At 47.2% G+C, this 24,186-nt stretch overlaps 2 protein-coding genes across 5 annotated transcripts in view; one reads left to right on the top strand and one right to left on the bottom strand.

Annotated features, from left to right (window-relative positions):
- Positions 1 to 24,186, bottom strand: part of LOC131203304 (maestro heat-like repeat family member 5) — a 53,160-nt gene that overhangs the window by 3,152 nt on the left and 25,822 nt on the right. The window contains exons 15-28 of the mRNA XM_058193354.1: positions 23,038 to 23,173; positions 22,734 to 22,849; positions 22,127 to 22,276; positions 20,703 to 20,860; positions 20,476 to 20,611; positions 16,578 to 16,768; positions 15,499 to 15,636; positions 14,837 to 14,954; positions 14,435 to 14,578; positions 8,125 to 8,298; positions 7,587 to 7,742; positions 6,746 to 6,868; positions 4,570 to 4,672; positions 2,645 to 2,719 (exon numbers count right to left, since the gene is read on the bottom strand). Of these exons, the coding sequence (XP_058049337.1) occupies positions 2,645 to 2,719; positions 4,570 to 4,672; positions 6,746 to 6,868; positions 7,587 to 7,742; positions 8,125 to 8,298; positions 14,435 to 14,578; positions 14,837 to 14,954; positions 15,499 to 15,636; positions 16,578 to 16,768; positions 20,476 to 20,611; positions 20,703 to 20,860; positions 22,127 to 22,276; positions 22,734 to 22,849; positions 23,038 to 23,173 (1,918 nt within the window). The remainder of the gene's footprint in view (positions 1 to 2,644; positions 2,720 to 4,569; positions 4,673 to 6,745; positions 6,869 to 7,586; positions 7,743 to 8,124; positions 8,299 to 14,434; positions 14,579 to 14,836; positions 14,955 to 15,498; positions 15,637 to 16,577; positions 16,769 to 20,475; positions 20,612 to 20,702; positions 20,861 to 22,126; positions 22,277 to 22,733; positions 22,850 to 23,037; positions 23,174 to 24,186) is intronic.
- The window catches only part of LOC131203310 (guanine nucleotide-binding protein subunit beta-5a-like), an 82,419-nt gene that overhangs the window by 32,568 nt on the left and 25,665 nt on the right, over positions 1 to 24,186 (top strand). For 3 of the 4 annotated variants that reach the window (XM_058193367.1, XM_058193366.1, XM_058193364.1), the window contains one exon: positions 19,479 to 20,239. The exons of the other annotated variant lie outside the window; for it this stretch is intronic. In XM_058193367.1, coding sequence (XP_058049350.1) covers positions 19,479 to 19,607 — 129 coding nt within the window. In that variant the 3' untranslated portion in view covers positions 19,608 to 20,239. Of the gene's footprint in view, positions 1 to 19,478; positions 20,240 to 24,186 lie in introns of those variants that run through there. 4 annotated transcript variants of the gene reach the window in all.

Here is a 24,186-nt window from a genome sequence, read left to right as displayed (position 1 = left end):
GGATGAATGTTTTTGGAGAACAATGGGTTCAGCTTAACTGAAGGGCTTTAAACTAAAATTGGAGGGGAAGAATACCAAATTTTGGGACCTAATCCCAAATATAAATCCACAAGGCAATTGACCAAGTAGTAAGAAAGCAGGGGAACTCAGATACAACACAGGAGCCAGAGGAAGCAAATGCAGGGCCAGTTGAAAAGGACTCAAGACGCCTACACAACTAGCACTCGAATTATAAGGAACAAACAGGGCAAATTAAAAATCCTAAAAACTAAAATAGAAGGGCAGATACAAGATTATTGCCATTACCAAAACTTAATGGGATAAAACCCATGACTGGAAAGTTCTGCTAGAAGGGTTTATATTGTTCAAAAGAAACCTAATAAAAGAGGAGGTGGATTTGCAATATATATAACAAAAACTGCACCTGTACAGAAATGCAAATGCAAACAAACAAAAAAAGATGAAAACCCTTGAGTGCATTTGGGTTATTAGAAAAGGAAAAAGGAACGACAATGCTATAGGTGTATCTTACAGACCACACAACCAAGCAGAGGAAATGGATGAAGTCTTTGCTGATGTGTTCAGGAAACACTGCAATAGTAATGGGGGACTTTAACTATCTTGACATCAATTTGGGAGACAAACTCTGCCACAAGTGGGAGATCAAGTGGGTTCCTGAGAAACCTAGCAGACAACTTTGTCACCCAAAAGGCAGAGGTGGGAACCAGAAGGTCAGCTATCCTGGACTAATTTTAATAAAATGATAGAGGAGGTTGAAATTGTGGGAACTTTGTGGGAAGAGTGACCAAGTTCTATTGGAGTTCAATTGGAAACTATTTGTTTATTATTTATCAATTTTATTGGCTGCCCATCTTACCACAGAGTAACTCTACAAATTCAAACAAGCATCTTGGACTTTAAAAGAGCTGATTTCAACAAACACAGAGCTTCCATGAATGGAAATCTTAAAGGGGAAACCAACTCAAGAAGCTTGGGAAACTGAATAATGAGATTATAAAAGCCTGGTCTAGCATAATACTATTGACAAAGAAAAATAAGAGATGCCGGATGAAACCAGCATGGTTGCATAAGAACTGGTAAACAGTCAAAAAGAAGAGACACATAACTAAAGCAGAATACTAGCAAATAGCTCAAATATCTGCAAAGATGACAGGAAATCTAAGGCTCAGAATGAATTAAGAGCTTCAACAAATGTTGAAAATAATAAAGTTTCATATGTAATGGAGATGGAGGCAGAAGGATATATCTTCAGTACATTGGTGGCTTACCCCTTGTTGCGGACGGCCCCTCCCAGCAGCTCTAGGTAGATGCTGAATGGGAGGAGAGGGAGGGTGGGCCTTCATAAATGAACTCCCCCATCCACTCGGGGAGGAAGAGAACCCCTTGGATGGTGTCTGGGAGAATGGCCTGGTCAGTGGTACAGAAGGGGCCAAGAGGTTCAGCAGAACCAGGAGAGTTCCCTTCCCTCCATCTTGGGCCTGTCAGCAGGAGTGACTCATATGGTTTCTGTCTCATGCTGAGGCCTGAATCCTGACTGAAGAAGTCCTGATGGTCCAAGTACTTTATTAAACATTTTCCCTAGGAAGAGAAGTTGGAATCTGGTTGATAGTTTTCTGAAATTTGCACCTGGAGGATGGTCTCTTGAGGAGAAAGAGCTCTTCCCTTCTCATTTCCAGGGTGCCCTAAAGACACCAGAAGAGCCCCCTCTGTCTGCTCGCCTCAAAGGGCCTTGCTGTGCATATGAAAAAGAGAAACATCCACACACTCTCCAGGCCCTTGCTATGGCATGCAAGAAGTATAGTTTTGGTCATAGGTAAAACATTTATATGTTGAGATATTTAAAATTAGTTTTTTTTAAAAAGTTATGCAGATGGGTCAACGCTGCAAATGGCAAGACTATTTGTGATTGTCAGGAATTCTTGCTGAACGTCCCCCTCTTGCAAACTGTGTTGTGGGTGATCTAAGCAGAAATCTAACACCGAGGGTGAAGCTTTATGGACCTCTTAATATTCATGAAGTTAAAAAAACATTTTTTGCACCATGTTATATTTATGATAGTTTAATACCCAAAAAAATATTCCAGGGAAGATGAATCCAGGTTAACACAAAAACCAACACAGGTGGGTTTTTTTAGAAAGGTAGATCCAAACTTGAAATGTAGAGGAATTTTCTGACCATGTATGAGCTATTGTGGAAAAGATTCATGCAGTTGGGGTCATCAGTGGAGATTTTCCAGCAAAGGTTGGGAACCCTTTGTCTGGGATGATCTGAGGAGTCCTGCCTGGGCAGGGATTGGACCAGAAGATCCCTTTTAACCCTAGGCTTCTATAGTCTTTTATACACTTAATTATTTCCAATATTTTTGTCAATTATTGTATCGTTAACCATGAGTCTATTATTGCTGTAAACCAGGGTCTGAAGTTGCATAAAAGCAGGAAATCATAACCATGGGTGAGCCTGATGGCATTTAGAGGGCAGCCCTAGGCGCCCACCTCCCAGGAGTCTTCTGCAGAGGGAGGGTGCGTGGGGTGGGGGAAGCAGCATGAAACTTAGTCCCACTGGGCAAAAGGGGAGCCTCCGGGTTAGCTCAGGCAGGGCAACTGTCCCTCCTTTCCTTTCCTACCTTTGCTCAAGTGGGAGAGGTCCTCCTGTTCCAGGTTTTTAGACAGTTCTGAGCTGTAATAGTTGAGGGTGTAGCCTAAACAAAAACAATTTCAGAATTTTGCTTTGTTTTATGAACACCTAAATAACCTCTTCCCCAAGGCCTGCAAAAATATGCCAAGCAACAGGGGTTTTTTAATTAAAAAGTAGGGTGCTGACCCAGTTAGGGAAGTGGCGAAGGTTGGATGTAAACATGCATTCTACATGCATCTTGGCAGGGTTACAGGAAGAGAAGGTACAAGCCAAAGTCCGCTCCTCACTTGCGTTTTACTGCAGCAAACCCGTGTCCTGCCAGCACCAATTTCCTCTGTCCTCCCCCAGGCATTTTGTGCCAGGCAGAGACGTTTCCTCCTTGCTTGGTTCTGATGTGACTCTCTCTGGCTCCTCGGGAGCGAGGGGGAAAAGGGTGAGATTTCGAGGGGGACAAATTGCCAGAGGATTTTTCCGGTTGCCCAGGTTCTCCTCCTGCTGGATGACACTGACCAGTGGGACCATTCAGCAGAGAGGAGGAGGGTCTTGAAAGCTGACTGGGCCCCTTGGGAATAATTCTGGCAAAGCAATGCGGACTGAAACTGACAGTAAGAATTGGTTTGCTGGCTTGCTGTGTTGCTAAAACAGAAGGGAAACAAAATTGCAAGTGGTATCTTGTACTCCCCAAACCTTGTGAATCCACAAAGCTTTGTGACTCCCCATTTCACCTCAATTTGCTTATTGAACAAGTTGGGAGCAAATTCTCATCCTTTTGAAAGGAGTTAGTTAGTTAGTTAGTTATTTTGTTTATTTATTTATTTATTTATTTATTTATTTATTTATTTATTTATTTAGTCACACAGTATATATAAGCATAAGCATGAGATGACTATACAATATATAATCATATATATAAGTGTGAGTATGTAATAACTATATTAATTGGATATAACAAAAGGACAGGAACAGAGACTTTCTGCACTGGGCTGCAGATTAGAGCGGCTGATCTCTCTTTTTCAGCCCGGTCATTCTGGGGGGGGGGGGCTGCAAAAGGTTGGCCTGAGCCTTTCCACAGGCTTCCTGTGTCAGAGCAGGACAATCTACGGAAAGGCTGATGCCAACATGGCCGCCCATTGACCCACTTCCTGTTGTGGTCCACCAGCGGCCTGTGGAGCTGGCAGCAGAGTCAGACAGTGAAGAGGCTGGGGAGGAACATGGGCCAGTCCTGGAGTCTGGGGAAGGTTCAGAGGGCTCTGCGTCACATGCGCAGAGCTGCCAGAAGGCAAGAACAGTTCAAACAAAAGGGACGACTCGGGAGTAGGGCTTGGAGATGAGTGGTCCCTCCCATAAGACTTAAAAGAGGAGCAAAGGCAGGTGGGCCTTTGCAGGACACAACATTGTTAATTCTGGGCAGTTTAAGGTCTGAAGCTCTGTTTGATTCTGGACTCTGTGGCTTTGCCAATTAGGTCTTTGGCAGCGTGTCAAGGGAGATAAAGGCGGGTGATTATCAGCCTTATCCCGAAGGACTCTACAACTATTTGGGACTCATCTGTGAATGAACAAAATTCACAGTTGTTGCAATAAAAGAGGCTTTTGGGGCTACTCGTGTGTTTTACTGACTCAGGAAGCCTAGGTCAAAACACTCCCAACATGCACTTTGTTTGCTGCCTCTGTGGCATATGCCTTCCCCAGCCACCTCTTGGCTTTCCCTCCAGCAGCCGTTTAAAAGCTGCTTTGCCACCCCATTCAGCTCTCCCTGGGCCCGACTCCTCCCCATCTCATCCCTGCCTTGGGACCCAGAGCACTGCCTGTCTGGCAGCCCCTCAGTTTGCCTTCTGCCCCAGCAGAAGCTCAGGGGGAAAGGACTGGGGAAGGGGCTGTGATTCAAGAGGGGGAAAAGCATTTCCTGAGATTTACCCATGAACCGTGCAGCACCGTTCCTGATTTCAGTCTGGGCATGATGGAGGAATCCCAAGGACTGGGATATGAAAATGTGGATATTGTCATGGTTGTTCCTCATCTGCAGAGAAAAAAAACATAGGAATTCATGGTAGAGAGGATGATGTAACCCATTCGGCCCTGTCCTACTCGGGGCCAGGTCTTTCCATGCCTTCTCCTTCTGCGCGGATTCTCTGAGCTGCTCTATGCCCTGGCTGGTATCAGCTTTGATGGTATCCAACCGCTGTGTTCTTTGGCGGCCTGGTTTCTTTTAATTCTTTTAATTGCTTTCTCAAGTGAATTCCTCTTCATTACATGGCCAAAATGGTAAAGATATAATTAAAAGTAGTTCTCATTTTACAATGATACATTTAGTGACTGTTCAGAGTTACAACAGCACTGGTTTAAAACCATTTTTCACACAACCATAGCAGCATCTCCATGGTCACAAAATTCAGATGTTTGCAAATGATTCATATTTATGACAGTTGCAGTGTCCTGGGGTCATGTGATCCCTTTTGTGACCTTCTGATAAGCAAAGTCAACGGCGAAGCCAGATTCACTTAACAACCGTACTAACTAAACAACTGCTAAGTGATTCACTTAAGGTCATAAAATGGAGCAAAATTCACTTAACAAATGTTTCACTTAGCAACAGAAATGTTGGGCTCAATTGTGGTCGTAAGTAATTATTTGGCCAGACCTTGTGTTTCTATTTCTCCTTTTTCTGATATCCCACAAGCTGTATGAGAGGGCATTTTCCTAAAGCAGGGAGGCCCAGCGGCCTGGCTTCGGACCTCTGTGGGAAGCATTGGAGGAAATTAAAATGGCTGTTCCACTTGTCTTCCCGTCCTCAGGCCAGGCCAGGCCAGGTCAGGCCAGGTTGAGAGCTGGGCACATCAGTGTGTGACTATGGAAGTCTCCATGGAAGAGGTTGCTCTCTTCATGGATGACAGACTTGGCTTTTGTCTCTTTATATTTTGCTTAGTTCTTTTGTTACACCTTTTCCATAGATCCTCAAAGCCTCGGTCAGTGTGACTGGGAAGGAAATTTTTCATGTAATTCAGGCACAGAAGCCATGGCAAACAAGGGAGCTGTGGAGTCATGAGGCTGACACAGAATTTATCTCCCCTCCCACTCAAATTCAACCCAGTCTCATTCTGCATTTTCCTGTGTGTCCTTGCTTAATATTGTTCTAGTAGCCATAACACTTAGACTTATATATCGCTTCACAGTGCTTTAAAGCCTTCTCTGAGTGGTTTACAGAATCAGCATCTTTCCCCCAACCATGCGGGTCCTCATTTTACTGACCTTGGAAGGATGGAAGGTCGAGTCAACCAAGGAACACTCCTCAAGGAGTGATCCTTGAGTCAGTCAGGATCGAACTCCTGGTGTGTGGACAGAGTTGGCCTGCAATCCTGCACTCTGAGCCACCAGGGCTCTTAATTATAACAAGCTCAACAAAATAGACTTTTGACCCACCCTCGAAATCTCAACTGCTGCACAGAAATGATGGCATTTGGGGTGCTTGGCAACAGGTATCCATTTACAACTGTTGCAGCATCCTGCGGTCACATTTCCAGCAAAAATGGCCATTGGATACACTGGGCTCGCTTAATGAGCATGTGGTTTGCTTACTGGCTACGATGACTCACGTTATATCCATTATGAAAAAGATTGTAAAATCCAATCAGGTCATGTAGTGACCCTCTTAACAACTGCCCTGACTTACAATCCAAATATTGGGCCCTTTTGTGGTCATAAATTGAGGTGTAGCTGTAACGGCAATCCTACCGGTACAACACAAATATAAATCAAATAATCAAATAATTATTCTGCTTTTACTCTAGGAATTCAAGATGACTTGTGTTGCATTTCTTCTGCCATTCCATTCCTGCCCCTTCTTGGGTTGTTGAGTTGTGGGAGGGAAGACAATGGAAAAAAGCAAAAAAGTCACAAATTGTGATTGTGGGCCTAGGGGACGCTGCAACCATTTGTAAATTGCAAGCCATTGGCTGAGCACCGCAAACATGGCCTCCTGACCAAGGGGGTCTGTGTGAAGTTTTACAACAGTTAATAAACAAGGACTGCCTATGCTAAGTTAGTAAATGGCTTCCATTTAAGAAAAAAAAAAAACAGCTAACCCTTCACTGACCAAGTATTTCCAAGCATTCACCAAGCAGCTCCGGAGATCATCCCAAGCTAGACTGCGGAACATCAGCTTCAGGTGGGCCCACCCAAGGAAGACTCCACAGTGCAAGAGAGTCAACTTGCAGCTCTGCAACCAGGAAGAAAGGGGTGGCAGGTGGGTGAGTTGCCCTCTCCAGACCCCCCAAAGCCATCTCAGCCCAAGAGGGAACACGCTGGGGTACCGATCAAGCCACCAAGCTCACTGACATCCCACCCCTCAAACGACAGAAGTGGCCACTCTTTTCTAAACCTTGAATGCCTGTTAGAGTCCTTGCTCTTCCTAGTGGTGGGACATGTTCATGAGGCAGAAGGATGGGGACAAATGGCCTGCTTCCAAACTCTCATGTTTGCCCACTGTTTGCTCTTCCAAGGTTGCTGGGCTTCCCTCCTCAGTTATTGTGTAACTGAAGCCAGGGGTTCCATTTTGAGTATTGGCTCATGACAATAGACACCACCACTTGCAAACCGTGTTTGTTGAGTTTTACTGCGCCCCCTTCAAATCCTCTAGTTCTACATTCATGTTGGTGCTATTGAGCCCAGTTCAATCTTCACCCCCTCAGAAGGGCACCCCCACTGGAGATTTGATTTGTTCCTAGATTCAAGGCCGTTATAGGCAAGACTTTAGGATGGTCTGTTAGGGTCCTTTCTGTTTGCGTTGATGATAGTGTTTTAGAAGGGAGCCTTCCCAGGCCAAGCTAGGATTGGAGCTCTGTGTCTTCCGCTAGAGAAACAGATGTTCTACCCCTGAACTTTTACCCTTCCAGCAGTGCCAAAGGAGAGCCACCTCTGTAGGTGTCTGAACTTGCCATGGCCACCGTGGTCTCCCGGTCTTTCAAATGGAGCAGCAGAGGGAGGAGGCTGTAGACTACTTCTTTCTTGAGGAGGGCCTTCTCTGTTTCCTTGGACCTCATCACCAGCTGCCCAAACAAGGAGATGGCAGTTGCCCGGACGTTCGCTCTTTCCTGATGGAGACACACAAAGCAAGAAGCTTGTATGAAGTGCGGCTTTTCTGTGATGGCAGTCCAACTTTGATGCTCTTGGGAACCACAAAAAATTTCACCTGACAGCAAAAGAGTAAAGAGATTTTAGTGGATTAACTGGGGATTGTTCAAGTTCTTTCAACCCCTCTCCCTCAGAAACATTCTTCCATTCAAAATAGATTTAGAAAATTGCCTTTACTGGTTTCAAACATCCTCCCCACTTTCAGGGTGATCATTTCAGAAATCCAAGTGGTTTTTTTTCCTCTGAATTTACTAGCGTTCAAGGGCTTGATACCCCTGGGGTGATTCAGCAGGTGTTCGTATGTTTTTATGGAAGCCCCAACCCCAGTTCTTTAAAACTTACATCCTCAAAAAATGAGCGGACATTCAGAGCAAGGTCAACAGAGATGAGCCCAATTCCCTGGCCATCCATTTCATAGAGTGTGGTCATTATGTCGTTCAGCCCTTCCAGAACGTCTTCACATCCACTGAAAATAGAGTTGATCATTGTTGGAAGCTGGTCTCGTAGGGACTTAACCTGAGCAGACAAGAGAGAGGCAAACACAGGTTTGAGAGGGAAGTATGCTGCGGGTCTCAAATGGGGAACTGCAACCCCTGCCTAAGGGGACCAGGATGGGAGCTTCCCTGCTTCTTCTTGCATTCTTCTTTGAAAAGAAAGAGTGTGGATGGGGGTCTGCAAATCTGGTTTTCAAATCTGACAATTTGCATCTAGATGGCAGTGCAATTGCCTGCCTAGCAAAGCTGGCCAAGACTCCTGCCTCAACCTTATCAGGAGTGAGGGGTCTGTCTTCAGAGTTAATGATTGCCGTTTTTGTGGGTGACCCGCAAGCCCTGTGAGGTGAATAGGACCGTAAAGACTTTAAGAGGAACGGGTGGTGGCCATTTTCCAAGGAGTGAACTCGGGGGGAGGGAACAGCCTGGCATGGGGGAGTGGCAGCAATTAGACAAAAGAGGGGAGACACAGATCCTAGCCCACTCTTGGCTCTCTGGGAGACCCTAAGCTGGTGATCCCTTCAGCCCAAACTACCACAGAGGAACCGCTCTGTAGGCCCCTTGTATACAAAAGCTGGGATATAAATCAGATCCCCCCTCCTGTGCATTAAGGACCATTGCTTCCCCCTCCTGCCCCCGCCCCACTTTCTACTGCCATCAGAGGGAAACGTGGTGGAAGCATTCCAAGAACAGCAAACCCTGAACCTCCTTGGCTGGGCCTTGTATTGAAGTCCAGTTCAGGCTCCAGGGTGGAGTGGGGTGGAGAAAATATCCTCCCTTCTGAATGAAGAATAGATGTTCTCAGCTTTTTTACACCTCGGGTTTTTTAATATAGTTTTTATTAAGAATTAAAAACAGAAAAAAAATTACCGTAACAAACCTAATACAAAAAAGAAAAGAAGGAAGAAAAAAGGCAAAAGTGCTAAAAGAGAAGAAGTTTCTTCCTTTAGAGCAAGAACTTCCTTTAGAGAAGAACTTCCTTTAGAGCAAGTATAATTACAAATACAAAATTCCCTCTTACTTTATGGTTACAGAAATAAACTCTCTTTTTTGTATTATCTGTTTTTTTCAAATCCTAAAAACAGTAAGTCATGTGCATTTTTTTCTGTTTCAAGCCAAACAGGATTTCCAATTAGCAATAAACATAGAAACTGTCTTTTCTCTAATTAAATTACAGAATCACATCAACTTGGCCATCTCAGTGAGTTCCATCATCTTCACCAAATATTCTCCTGTTGCAGATAATGTCAAGACTTTTGTGCATACAATAATTTTGCTGTGGTTGTCATATATATGTATGCATGTAGTTATATATGTATATATATCATCTACAGCTATACAGGTAATTCTCAATTTACAACTGCAATTGAGCCCAATATTTTTGTTGTTAAGTAAAACATTTGCTAATTTTGCCCATTTTATGACCTTTTGTTCCTCAGTTGTTAAGTGAATCACTGCAGCTGTTAAATTAGTGACACCATTGTTAGGCAAATCAGACTTCCCCATTTATTTATTTATTTTATTTATTTATTTGTTCGTACTTTTATACCGCCCTATCTCCCTAGGGACTCAGGGCGGTTTACAGCCAAATAAAACATATATATATACAGAATAAAACATTAATTTAAAAAACTTATTAAATAGGCCGTATATTTAAAATAAAAATATAAATAATAAAACCCCATTAAAACCCGATTTAAAATTTAAAAATTCTAGTCCAGTCCTGTGCAAATAAATAGATGTGTCTTAAGCTCGCGGCGGAAGGTTCGAAGGTCAGGAAGTTGGCGAAGTCCTGGGGGAAGCTCGTTCCAGAGGGTGGGAGCCCCCACAGAAAAGGCCCTTCCCCTGGGTGTCGCCAGTCGGCACTGCGTGGCCGACGGCACCCTGAGGAGTCCCTCTCTGTGAGAGCGCACGGGTCGGTGAGAGGCAATCGGTGGCAGCAGACGGTCCCGTAAGTAGCCCGGCCCTATGCCATGGAGCGCTTTGAAGATAATTACCAAAACCTTGAAGCGCACCCAGAAGGCCACAGGCAGCCAGTGCAGTCTGCGCAGGAGAGGTGTTACGTGGGAGCCACGAGGGGCTCCCTCTATCACCCGCGCAGCTGCATTCTGAACTACCTGGAGTCTCCGGGTGCTCCTTAAGGGGAGCCCCATGTAGAGAGCATTGCAGTAATCCAGACGAGATGTCACGAGAGCATGAGTGACCGTGCATAGGGCATCCCGGTCTAGAAAGGGGCGCAACTGGCGAACCTGGTAAAAAAAGCTCTCCTGGAGACAGCCGTCAAATGGTCTTCAAAAGACAGCCGTCCATCCAGGAGAACGCCCAAGTTGCGCCCCTCTCCATTGGGGCCAATGACTCGCCCCCAACAGTCAGCCGCGGCTGCTGCTGACTGTACCGGGATGCCGGCATCCACAGCCACTCCGTCTTGGAGGGATTGAGCTTGAGCCTGTTTCTTCCCATCCAGACCCGTATGGCTTCCAGGCACTGGGACAGCACTTCGATAGCTTCGTTGGGGTGGCCCGGGGTGGAAAAGTACAGCTGAGTATCGTCAGCGTACAGCTGGTACCTCACACCGAAACCACTGATGATCTCACCCAGCGGCTTCATATAGATGTTGAACAAGAGGGGCAAGAGAATCGACCCCTGAGGCACCCCACAAGTGAGGCGTCTCGGAGCCGACCTCTGCCCCCCCCGTCAACACTGTCTGCGACCGATCGGAGAGATAGGAGGAGAACCACCGATAAACGGTGCCTCCCACCTCAATCCCTCCAACCGGTGCAGCAGGATACCATGGTTGATGGTATCAAAAGCCGTTGAGAGGTCTAATAGGACCAAGGCAGAGGAATAACCGCTATCCCTGGCCCTCCAGAGATCATCCACCAACACGACCAAAGCCGTCTCAGTGCTGTATCCGGGCCGAAAGCCGGACTGGAACGGGTCTAGATAGACGGTTTCCTCCAGGTACTGGGGTAGTTGACGTGCCACCACACTCTCTACAACCTTCGCGCGGCGGGTTGGAGACCGGACGATAATTACCTAATACAGCTGGGTCCAGGGAAGGCTTCTTGAGGAGAGGCCTCACCACCGCCTCTTTCAAGGCGGCCGGAAAGACTCCCTCCAACAAAGAAGCATTCGTAATCCCCTGGAGCCAGCCTCGTGTCACCTCCTGCGTGGCCAGCACCAGCCAGGATGGACACGGGTCCAGTAAACATGTGGTGGCGTTCAACCTACCCAGCAACCTGTCCATGTCCTCGGGAGCCACAGGATCAAACTCATCCCAAACAGTCTCAACAAGACAGCTCTCTAACATCTTACCTGGATCCACCCGTTGACTTTGCTTGTAAGAAGGCCACAAGGGGATCACATGATCCTGGGACACTGCAACCGTCATAAATATGAATCAATTGCCAAGCATCTGAATTTAGATCACATGACCCTAGGGATGCTGCAATGGTTGTAAATGTGAAAAACTGTCATAACTCACTTTTTTCAGTGCTGTTGTAACTTTGAATGATCACTAAATGAACTGTTGTAAGTCAAGGATTCCCTCTCTCTCTCTCTCTCTCTCTCTCTCTCTCTCTCTCTCTCTCGTCCCCCCACCCCCGGAGCCAGCTGCAAAAACTTTTTTCACACACTCACTTCTGAGGAGCATCTGTCCAGAGTACAAAAGGGCTTATCTCAAAATCTTTCTTTGATCCAGAGGGATTTCTCTGATCAGTATCTGCCCTCAGACTGGCATTCTTGTCTGCAATATTGTCCCCATTCCTTTGGAAAAGTCTAATCCAGGGGTCCCAGAACCCCCAGCCATGGCCCATTAGTGGGCTTCGAGCCTTTTGGAACTAGGCCACGGAACCATCCCTTTACCTGCCACTTGCACGGAACTATTCCCCCTCCCCGTTGGTCTGCAAAGCCAATCGGGTTGGGGAACTGGTCTAATCCACCACTAATTCCATCTCAAGTTTTCCTTTGGAGAGCCCAGGGTTTGCTTTCTGTTTCACACCAGTTGGCTGCCTACTTCTCTGTCTACAAAGTCTCTGCCAGCTACCGAAAGCAATTTCTCCCAGGAAACTTATCTGGTTGGAGCAGGCAGTCCTGAAGTTACCTTGGCGCCAAGCCACAGACTGCTTTACAAATAAAAATTAATATTTTGAATTACATCCGGGAACCTTCCGGCACAACGCAGGGCCTGCAAAATATTGGTAATCTGTTGAAAATGATAAGCAGTCTGTTCCTGAGAAAGTTGACTCTTTCTGCAGGCGTAGCTCTTGTTGGGCTCAAGCGGCATTATTTATTTATACACAAACTTGTTGCCTTAACTCAATCTTGTTATATTGCTAGACATAAAACTATTAGTATTTTCACTGGCTGTAAGTATGCTTTTGGTATTTGCCATGCTATTGGTGCCTTGTGGCGACAGAGGGTTTTTGGCCTTCTCAGGCACCCATGCAGTCCTGATCCTTTCATTTTTAGAGGTGCGTCTTCTCTCATCAGCTGTCATTCATTGTTCGCCTTATCAACGCGATCCTACTACCACCAAAGGCAACTACTGTGCTGGTTGGGTTGCCAAGATGGCTGATCAACAACCTTTCTCTTTTTCAGTATTTGCATCTGCATTTCATATTCAAATTTCTCTCAGGTGTTGTGTCCACTACTAGCCAACAGCTCAATGGTGCCTCTCTGAAAGGTTCCTTCCGGATGGTTTCTGATGGATGAGCAATTGTTCCACACACTCTTCTTGTCTTCTGGCTCAGTAACTATATGCAGAAGGACACTGTGGCACCCAAGCTATTGTAGATGCCATTCAAAGAGACTGATTCGCTCTTGGAATCTAAGTAGAAGCTTCTGGAATGCCTTACATGCCAAGCTTCTAGTGCTTCTTCTCAGCCAAGGACCCAGAAAGGGGGTGCATCCACCTTTTTTTCTCATATTTACAAATTTATTTTATTTCTTTGGCTAGCACACATGGATACAAGTTTGTTTGGGTGATTCCTGGCCCACTCACCTTCTGGCTTGAGGAGCCCTTATGCCCGTGATAGTGGTCTTGTGGGGGAATGGAGAACCAACTGAAAAATTAAAATTTTAATGGGCAAATTTGTCAAGAGCCACAGGCTTTGCCTCTTGTATGATTTCAGTTGAAAAATAGACCCCCCCTCAAAGATTTTGGCCTGTCTTCACATGAAATGTTTGGCTATTCTCCTTGTACAACTCAAGGTTTGGATGCTCATTCCTTGGCCCTCATTACAGGAAATTACTTTTTGAATCCATGTATTTTGTCTCTAAGCAGACAAATCTGGCTTCTTGTGAAAAAGGGAAGCCTTCCCTTTGGATGGTGAACCATGTCCATATTGACCAGGAGGCTGGCTTAGAGCCGTTCTTTTTGAAAGACCACATCATGGCAGCCTAGCTAAGGTGGGCCGTTCCCAAGCTCCACGAACCACCTGTGCCTTTGGGAAGGTGGCTGAAGGACCACATGGTCCATCACACTTACCTGAAGCCACTTTGGCCATTCTTGATTGCAGTCCAGGCAAACCTCCAGTACAAATAACTGGATCTCAGCCTGCCTGATTTTGGCAACTCGCCCTTTAGAAATGACTTTATGAATTTTGGTCAAATGGTAGCATTGGCTTGCCTGGTAGCCCTTTTTCCTATAAGTTTGTAATTTTGTGGATTTTGTCGATTTCAATGTCTAGGACGCTAGGTGATTTATCTATTGTATGTTCTAAGTTTAACTGCACCACTGAGCTGGCTGTGCTTAAGCACATGGAGATTCAGGAAATTAAGCAGATAAATGTAGGTGAAAGAGGTGCCTTTAAAAGGAATTTCTTGGGAAATAATTATCAGAAAGCTTCTAATGCCATTTTAGAAGGGCGGTTAATGCACAAGTGATAGGATCACCTGGGCAGTAAGAAAGGAATGAGAAGAAACCACAACACTCTAGGGGCCAGACTCTGCCTTGCGGGAAAAGTAAAACTTGAGTATTTTAGAGCTAAACGTGTGCAAAGTTGATACCTGACTATAAAGGGGGTTGCACCTGGCCTGGATCACCCTCAACGCTCTTGGCCTCTGTGCCAATCCATCTTGAACTCCGATCTGCGGGGCCTGGTGTTTGACCTGAGCAGGACAGGAATCACAGAGGGGCAATTTCTCCAGACAGCTCTTACCTTCCCTTGCTGGAAAACGAAGCTGTTCAGCCCTTTCAGGCAGAGGTCTTGCACTGCTGGATTGGGTGCTGCCAGACCCTCCTCCAGGTGCTCCCGGAGGCTGAATCTGTTCATCATCTTGATGGCGGAGGAACTCTTGAGAAACTGAGAAGGCAAAAGGATCTTTTCTTTATTAGCAGATGATAGTGCTAGAGGACCTTTAGAAAGGCTAAAGGTTATGAACAGGCTTCAGGATATGGGAGGACATGTATCTGCGTGTGTGTGTGTGTGCATGTTGACTTTCCCCCCCCCCCATGTGTGTGTGAACAAGCTTGGCTGGAGGCAGCAGCATCCACAAAGCTCCGCCGTGCTTGGTGGCTTGAGGATGAGACACACACACACCAGTCTGAGGCGAGTCCTCACCTCGATCACGAGAGCCAAGGCTGTCACCTTCTTCAGCTCATCCTCCTCACTGCTGAGAATGAGAGCAGCCTCCCCAAAGATTCCCGGGATCTGGGCACTGTTGCACTCAGTCATGGCCCTACATGATGGGACAGCAAAGTCAGAGGAGTGATGACCGTGTTGTGCGAGGCAGAGGCCACTAGGGGACAGCTGGGAGAACTGCCTGGCTCCCCCACCTCACTTCCCCATCCCCCTTTCAGGGGCAAAGCACCCTTGAGAGCCTCATCTGGCACTAGAGGGCTTTGCTCGATGCTGCTCCCTTAAGGGGAGAGGGAGAGAGCGATGACGATTGTCCCGTTGTGGCAGGGGAACCAGGAGGGGCCCAAGAGGAGCCTATCCCCCACCAGCTTTCCAGTTGCTTGGAAGGACGGGAAAAGGGTGCCATCCAACTTGGCTCACTGTTCCACGTTGGGCTGATTAAAATGGATCCTTTGCCCCACTCTGGCCCAGGGGGGACTGCTGCACAGAGAAAGAAACGCTGCTCACCCCCAATTCCTGGAGAAGGGATCTGAGCCCAGAGGCAGTGTGCCTGGGAGACAGGGAGGACCCCTGGATGGAGGAAGGGGGTGCAGTGCATGACTCAGCCTTCCTGGAGGGTGGGGACTTCCAACCAGGCCTCTTACCGAGCCAGCAGACGTGTACCCTGCAAAAAATGCTGGGGGTTGCTGAGCACCACCCAGCCTTGCTGGAACTCGATGCAGGCATAGACTGCCCAGTCCCCGGCCACAGAGAAAAGACTCTTCACAATCTCCACCGAAGTGCTGCAGAAGGGAAACAAGCATCACTGGCACTGCCCTCTCTCTCTCTCTCTCTCTCTCTCTCTCCCTCCCTCTCTCCCCCTCCCTCTCCCTCTCCCTCCTGTTTGACAGCACAGCCAGACCCACTGAAGAAAGGCCATGGTTGGGACTGATCACAGGATGGCCTGAACAGACTGGGGAGGGGGCTGCTGAGGAGCGGCTTTCCTTGGCAAATAGAACAGCACAGGGGCCTAGAGTTTCCACGGTCCCTTCCGTGAATCTGGCTGTTCCTTTTTCTTTAATTTTATTTGCCATGGACCCTTTTTGACTCCAGTCTGCTGGTGCCTTTAACAAATGTCCTGAACTGGAAACTGACTCTGGGTGCTGAAATTCCCCTGGTTCTAAAGGAGAGCCAAGGTGCCAGAGAAGGTTTGGTGTGTGCAAAATTAATTGCTGTCCATGCATTTCAACCTGTGAGATATTTTTAAAAGGAGATCTGACATCTGTCCTACCTGGCAGGGCTGCAAGCGTAGACATTTTGGCTGGCAGGGTAAAGACTGCCTCTTTTCTTGACCTTTCTTCAGTGCAGCGAGCCAAAGCTGGCCCTGACTTTCATTCCCAGCCGCAGCACTCCCTTAATTGCCTTTTTGGACTAGGATTTGCTCATGACCCTAATGTTTGGCTTTAATTGTTAGATGTTTTAGTACTGATGTTATTTTAATTTCCAGCCATAGTTTTAGTTTTTTATATTCTGCCAAAGGTGTTTTTCAAAAGCAACTGGGCTTTCTAGGTTTGTTTTTCTTGACTAGGCCCAGCAGGGAGGTTTCTGGGGGGCAGGGAGATGGCATGCTGTCCTGAAGGTCAAAGCCCCACCTGACTTTGTGGAGCCTGCTCTGTCCGGGTGGGTGGGTGGGATGTTAGGGGCCACCTGGTGCTGAGACGTGTGACCCTCTTCCTTTTGGTACCTCTGGAAGGTGAGTGCTGTTGGGTTTTCCCTCAGAATGAGGTCCTGCCTGGTTTTCAAGGCCTCTGGCAAGTCCAGCTGCATCACGTAAAGGACCTGCTTCAGCAGAGGGATGAAGAGCTGAAGGTGCATCTCGCCCAGGGCTGCCCGATAGCCGGGGATGTGGAAGGTCTCATAGATGACATTCATGGCCTGGCAGGAAGAAATGGGGAGATGCCACCCTCAGAGAAGGCGGCTCCTGGGCAGCGACTCCTTTTTATCCTTGCCCCCTCTCTTGAGGGACATGGGGAAGGCCATTACAGCTGGTCCTTGACTTACGACCAGAATTGATGCCAACATTTCTCTTGCTAAGCAAGACAGTTGTTAAGTAAAATTTGCCCCCCATTTTATGCCCTTCCTCACCACATTGTTATTTATTTAGAAGAGTTACATGGCTGCCCATTTGCTCTCAGTGACTCTGGTTGGTTTAAAAACAATACAGAATCCAATATAAAAAGAATAAAAACAGCAAGCATTCAAACGAGCCACTGGATGGGCTCCATCCCGCTCTGGATTCCCCAGGCCCGTTGTAGAGCCAGGTCTTCAGGGCCTTTTGAAAGAGTGTCAAAATGGGAGCCAGTCTAATCTCTGCAGAGGTGATGTTCCACAGGGAGGGAGACACGACAGAGACGGCCCTTCTTCTAGGTCCCACTAGATGGACCCCCGTAAGAGAGGGGACCCGTAATATCTCCGGCTCTAGTGGATGTGGTGGATGTAATCGGGAAGAGAAGGTTAATTGAATCATTGCAGTTGCTAAATTAATAACATGGTTATTAAAGTGAATCTAGATTCGCCAATGACTTTGCTTGTCAGAAGGTTGCAAGAGGCATTCACATGACCTTGGGACACTGCAACTGTCATAAATACATGCTAGTTGCCAAGGTTCCGAATTTTGATCACGTGACCAGGGGATGCAGCAATGGTTGTAAGTATGAAAAAGTCATGTCATTTTTTTCTGGGCCATTGTAACTTTGAACCGTCACTAAATGAATGGTTGTAAGTCAAAGTCTGCCTATATCAAGATCAGAGGCTCTTGCACCTTGAGGAAACTTGAGGAAATGTCTCTGACAGGCCCCACCCCAGTGGTAAAATCTGGCCGGATCTATCCGGCTCACGCGAACCGGTAGCGCTGGCGGCGGAAGGCTCTGCCCACCCGCCGCAAAGTCATTACGTCCCATTTTTTTACTCTCTGCGCATGTGCAGAAGGTGCGTGCGCATGTAGCATGCTCCCGTTCCCGAACTCATAGTGATACCGGTACCATTGCCCCATCCAATTCATCCAAAGATAAAGTGAGAGCCGGGTGGGTGGGTGCTTGGGGGGTAGGCACAGTTGAAGTGACAGGAACCTGTTGCTGTAGCTGTCCCAGCAAAAATAGCCCTGATCTACCTGGTGTCGCTTTCTTGGTCTGGTTTAGTTGACCCTGATCTTGAAATCACCCTACACAGAATTAGGATTCAAAGGTGTTTTCAGTAGGTACGTGAGTGGTTTACTTGGACCGTGAGTGGTTTCCAGGAAGATGTTGTCCTTGGATGGGGAAGAACTGGCTTTGGCTTGACCCTGGCAAAGCTAAATGACAGTGGGCTTTCCCTGTTCTGCCATCTGTAACAGAGCTGGTGAGTCATCTGGGACTTTTCCTGGCCTCTTGGCATAGCAGGTGGCAGCCCTGGCCAGGAGGCCTTGGCACAGATTCCCAGGCTGAGAGACCTGCTGCTTACGATCAACCCTGGTTTACTGTTTTCATTGGTTGTTTTTTCTATATTGTTTGCTTTCTTTGCTACTCAAGCTATAATAAATTTTTTTTTTTAAAAAAGTGTTATCAATATATCATATTTTAACATACATAATAGATTTATGGGGAAATTGTTTAATGTTAATGCTAAATTATGTTCCAAAACTTTTGGGTTTGACCATTTTTGAGGAGTTACATTTGTATCAATTCCAAAGTGCTTCTAAGAGAATTATTTTGTGAAAAGTGAAAAATAATAGTACTCCTGAGATGCATAATTTATTTAGTTTTGAAAAAGCAATCTTATCTATAACCAAAAATTGGGATAATAAATTCTCCTTTGGTATAAATGCTATGACATTGTGTAGCAATAAGGTATTATTATTTATTTCCTTTAATGCAGATTTAGAAACTTTTGTATTGTTCCATATTGAATGGATTTCTAATATGCATACATAGTTTCCTCCTTTTTGCTGCTTTTTATTTGGTTTTAGAGTAGAGTAGAGTAGAGTAGAGTAGAATAGAATAGAATAGAATAGAATAGAATAGAATAGAATAGAATAGAATAGAATAGAATAGAATAGAGGTGCGAAACTTGATTTCATTGAGGGTTGCATCAGGATTCTATTTGACCTTGGGGGTGAGGGAGGGGGCACGGCCAGGGTGGGTGTGGCCAGATCATTGTCACTCGTGTTGGGGGCGCCTGTGGTGGCCTGAGCACTCTGCCAGCGAAAACAGGCTCCCAAGCTCTGTTTTCAGCTGCTATGGCCTCCTACAACCCTCTGCCAGCAAAAACGGAGCTCGGGAGGACTGTGCATGGCTCTCCCCAGCTCCGTTTTCTCTGGCAGAGACACCACAGGCCAGTCTGTCACTGTTTCCAGGGCGGCCCTGTGGGCCGGATCCAAGCACCATGCGGACCAGATCTGGGTCCCGGGCCTTGAGTTTGACACCCCTGGAATAGAATAACAGAGTTGGAAGGGACCTTGGAGGTCTTTTTTTTTTCATAAAAAAGTTTTATTTTTACAATCATATCAAACAGCTCATCCAATGTACAGTTATATACAATTAGTCGGGCTTGCCCAGTCACCCCCCCCTTTTTAACACTCTTCCCTCTTCTACCTTCTTTTACTTTCCAGACCCTTCTACTTTCCAGACCAGACCTTGGAGATCTTCTAGTCCAGCCCCCTGCTCAGACAGGAAACCCTATTATTATAAGTTATGCTTATATAATGTATAGTACAATACATAGTATATCGGTTATATAATACATGGCTATATTATAGGTTATTATTATAGCTCTCTGTGTTCTAGTCCTGTGCATTTCTTAACTTTTTTTTAAAAAAGCATTAAAAAGGTGTTCAGAAAGGGGAGGGCAATGAACTCTTGGCTGCACTTGGCTGCACCAGATTGCAAGTCATAGCGCTACATAAGCGTCAGCCGCTGGGATCCATGACCTGGAGGGCAGGCAAGGCTGTCATCCCAATGGGGACAAGTGCGAGTGATCTTCATTGTCACCAGGACTTTGTGTGGCAGGGAGGGAGACCACTGAGCCCTGGAGAAGCTTTGATAGGGGCAAAAGGCAGGCAGGCTGCAGATTGCGGAGAGGACAGGCAACTTTCTGCTAACTCTGGGTAAGGGGACCCCTTTAATGGAGCTCGGAGGAAAGGCCTGGAGGAGACCCCCACCCACCCAGGGTGCCTTTGCCCAGATCCTGGAGCATCCCCTGCACATGCCTATCTAAGCCAGATACAAGTGGCACTATCTGCGATGTAAAATGTGTTGATTCACTTGCAAAGGAAGACATTTATTGCATTTTAAGGATGAAATTTAGTTACCAGCTCAACTGAGATGGAGTCTAGGCAGGGTTTAGAACAAAAGGTAATGGTAAAATTGTTGCCTTTCCCCCATGAGAAAAACAATAAGAGAGGGAGGGAGGGAGGGAGGGAGAGAGAGAGAGAGTGTGAGAGAGAGAGGAAGGGAGGGAGGGAGGGAGAGAGGAGGAGGAGGGGAGAGAAAGAGGGAGGGAGAGAGAAAAAGGGAGGGAGAGAGAGGAGGAGGGGAGGGAGAGAGAGAGAGAGAGAGCAGCGCAGAAGAGGAACTAGGACCTGTGGCTCCGGGTGGGATGTCACCTACCGCCAGCGACGTGGTTGTGCTGTCTTCTCTGTCCCCAGAAGGGTCCTTCACCTGCAGATTCTTCAGTAAGAGGTGCAGGATTTGCACAGCCACCTTGGGGCTGGAAGCCATGGCTGTCCAGAGCTCATTGGCCTGCCTGTGAAATCAGCAACATGAGAGTGAAAGTTGCAAATGGGGTGGGGTCTCAGAGGAGAGATGGAGCATGCGAGGCGATGTAGGGGCCCTACCTGTTGAGGGGTATGGAATAGGATAAGCAGCTCTGGATGACTTCCTCCAGGCGGCATGGGATCATCAAGGTTAGAGCCCTCAGCACTACCTTCCGGGTCCAGCAGGAAGCATGGCCTGGCTGCAAGCACATGTAGATGCCTGCAACCACATCGCTGACCTGCAGCCATAGAAGAAACGTTGAGTTTAGCTGCCCCCTGAAAAAGAGCTTGGAGATTCCTGTGTTGGCTGCAAGGATTGTGACATTCGGCCTCCCTGGGCTTGGGGGAGGCTCCCTAACCCATTTCTGCCTTCTTTTCATGGCCGGATTAGTTGAGGATGGACATTCTCTTATGCTATACAGGACACAGGCTTGCTGGGACTCTCTGTTCACTATTAGTCAGTCCTGCAGCCTTTGGTGTCCTACTCTATTTCAGAAGGCACCAGGTGGTTTACCATATTTGCAAAGAAGATGAAAACAAGTTCAATGAAAACAATAAACAGGATCCAGAAGCACAGCAATCAAGGCTGCTTCAACTTTTCCAGACTGTCAGTTGAGGAAGGAGCGGCCACAAACAATACCAGCATCTCCTTTATCGAGGGAGGGGCTTATAACAAATCCTTGAAAGATTGGCAGGACTTCTCTTTCCCTCCCTCTGGTACCCAAGAAGGTCAAGGGAACCTCTTAAGTTTCTTCCTTCCCCCACCCATCTTTCCAGGTTAAACTGATGCTTTTGTCATATTTTCTTCCAGACTCCCTGAATGCAGCTGCTTGGGTCACAGCCTAGAGGCACGAGCTTCTGTTGGGTTCCAGATGCAAAACATGGGTAATTCACCTACCTGCTACCTACCAATGGCAAAAGGGCTGTCCTGCCAGGGTCACCCAAGGGATTATCCTGCGTGTTAACAGGGTGCCTACCCAAAGGCTGTTTGCTCCCATGGCTGCTCTGCTGGCCCACCCGCTTGGAATGTGCCACCAGTGGCATTGGAGAGTTAGGGCAGGGTGGAGGTGAGGGAGAGGCATAAGGAGGCCTCAGCCCTGGCAACTTCCAGTCTCTTTCCACCCCCGACACCCCTCCTTTACAGATTCTATGCTACGGCAGGAACTGGGCCATCCCCAGGTGAGCTTCTCTCTGGAGGAAAGGCGGGGCATCAGTTACCAAGTAAATAAAAGGCAAGATCCTGCCGTAGCATAGGACCTGGGAATACATTTCCTGCGAAACTGAATCCGTTACAACTGAGCTCAGAGTAGAAGAGACCAGAAAGATAAAGACTTCTTTTTATTCACCCAGGTGGTGGGAACAGTGTGACATCAGACCTGCTTAGAGTCAGTCATGGTCAGAGAGGACTCTAAGCTCAGAGCAAGCAACCAAGAAACAAATGCTGCATTTTAAGTAGCAGGAGCAATCTGAGGGAGGGGATGGATGCTGCAGCTGAAGCTCCTCACCCTTTCCACCTTCATGGCATGGTTCTGCAGAACTGCACTGAGGACCTCTTCTGCTGCCATCAGGACTTCTGGACTGGAGCCTCTCAAATAGTCCAGAACGGAGAGCAGGAAGTTGGTCAACTGAACGGAGAAGAGCTGGTCACCGCAATGCTACAAAGAGGAGCACAAGATTTGGCAGGCATCCATCACCACCTTTTCCCCAAATGGACAGGGCCAGAGAACCTCCAAGCAGCCCTGAGCCCTTCTCAAAGAGTTTCTTCTGCGAGAGATTCAGAAGGTCAGGTAGGAGAGGACAGGGAAGAGCCTGCAGACTAAACAAGACTTGAGATGGGTAAATCCAGCACTGACAAGATTTACAATTGGTTGTAGCATCCTGCAGTCACATGACTACAGTTTGGGACCGTTTCTGCCTATTTCCAGCAAAAGAATGCCCATTGGGGAAGCTGCTTTTTCTTAATGAACGTGGTGATTCACTTAATGACCTCTGTACAAAGTGTCATAAAATCAGGCCTGACTCAAATTATGACTGCAATGGATGGAAATTCTGGTCCCAATTGCGGTCATAAGTGGAGGACTAGTTTGCACCCCTTGAAGGCAGCCACAGTACCGTTGCTATCTGCCAACTGCTGCCTGGTCCTTGACCGGCAGGGTTGTCTTCTTCCTGGCATTTCACACTCCTCTTCATCGGCCACTTCCGCTTCTTCTGCTTGCATGTCCTCAGACCTAGAGCAGAAGAACCAGCTGTCGTTACAATCACGTATGTTTTTCAGCACTGGCCGGTTGGGTTCTTGGTGTTCCTTGAGCTCGTCTCTTTCCTCCCAGAGCCCCAAAAGACTAGCTGTGGAATCTGCCTCACACAGGTTCCCTCTGAGCAGCAGCAGCAGAGAGATGTCTAGTATGTTAGGCCTCACCTTTACGGCGCAGTAAGATCTCATAGAGACAGCTGACTCCTTGCACAGCAAAAGAACTAATGCACGGCATCCGGTCATTGCACAGGCCAATCAAAAGGGCTGTCAGGTGGGCCAACTTGTTAAATTCCCGAGAGAGCTAAGGAAACAACAGGGAGATGTGGGAATAATTGAGACTGAAGGGGGTTCTGGATGTTTCTTAGCCAACTCCTGTGTGAGGCCGATTCCTGCTCTTCGTCAGACAGACCCAGAACCTTCTGAAAGTGCATCCTGCACACCCACCATGGGCCATACTGAAAGTCTTCAGACCAGATTTGGAGCTGTTGGGTTGGCAGGAGAAAAGCTAAAACCCCACACTCGCAGGTGGGCTTGGAGGGGAAGACTGGCCCCACCTGGCAAGCATTCTAGGAGCACAACGGAGAGGCTGGGTCAAAGGGCAATATAACATGTAGGATGGCGTGAGTAACATCACTGCTCTGCCAGCTGCATCAGTTACCAATCTGCTTCCAAATTCAAGGTGTTGGTGATCCCCTTTAAAGCCCTTCATGGCATGGGTCCAGGTTACTTAAGGGATTGTCTCATCCCACTGGGGTTGGCCGGTCCCACTCGGGCCTGCAGAGAGGCCATGCTGTGGGTCCCATCAGTCTGATTGTTCTGGCTGGTGGGGTCCAACGAGGAGGACCTTCTCTGTGGTGGCTCCTGCCCTCTGGAACATCTTGCTCCCCAATGTGAGGTTGGCCCCAACCCTCCTATCTTTTCCTAAGGGCCCAAACATATGGTTTTGCCAGTTGGCCTGGGGCTCCAGAAGGGTAACAGTGCAATTGAGGTAGTTGATTGAGTAAGAACAGAACCCACCTCCTTCCCCCACTCCCCCCAGCCCTCCCCACATGACCTTGATTTTAATCTTGGTTTTAATTAATTCATGTTTTAATGAATTAATTAATTCCACCTCACACAAAACTAGACAACACAGTATCAACAGTAGAAACCTTTAAATTTCTAGGTTCTATCATATCGCAAGATCTAAAATGGACAGCTAACATCAAAAACATCATCAAAAAAGGACAACAAAGAATGTTCTTTCTGCGCCAACTCAGTAAGCTCAAACTGCCCAAGGAGCTGCTAATTCAGTTCTGCAGAGGAATTATTGAG

This window comes from Ahaetulla prasina, chromosome 8 (assembly GCF_028640845.1).
Source record: "Ahaetulla prasina isolate Xishuangbanna chromosome 8, ASM2864084v1, whole genome shotgun sequence".
NCBI lineage: Eukaryota > Metazoa > Chordata > Lepidosauria > Squamata > Colubridae > Ahaetulla > Ahaetulla prasina.
The sequence above is the reverse complement of the archived record's forward strand: the minus strand, read 5'-3'. Positions and strand labels throughout refer to the sequence as shown.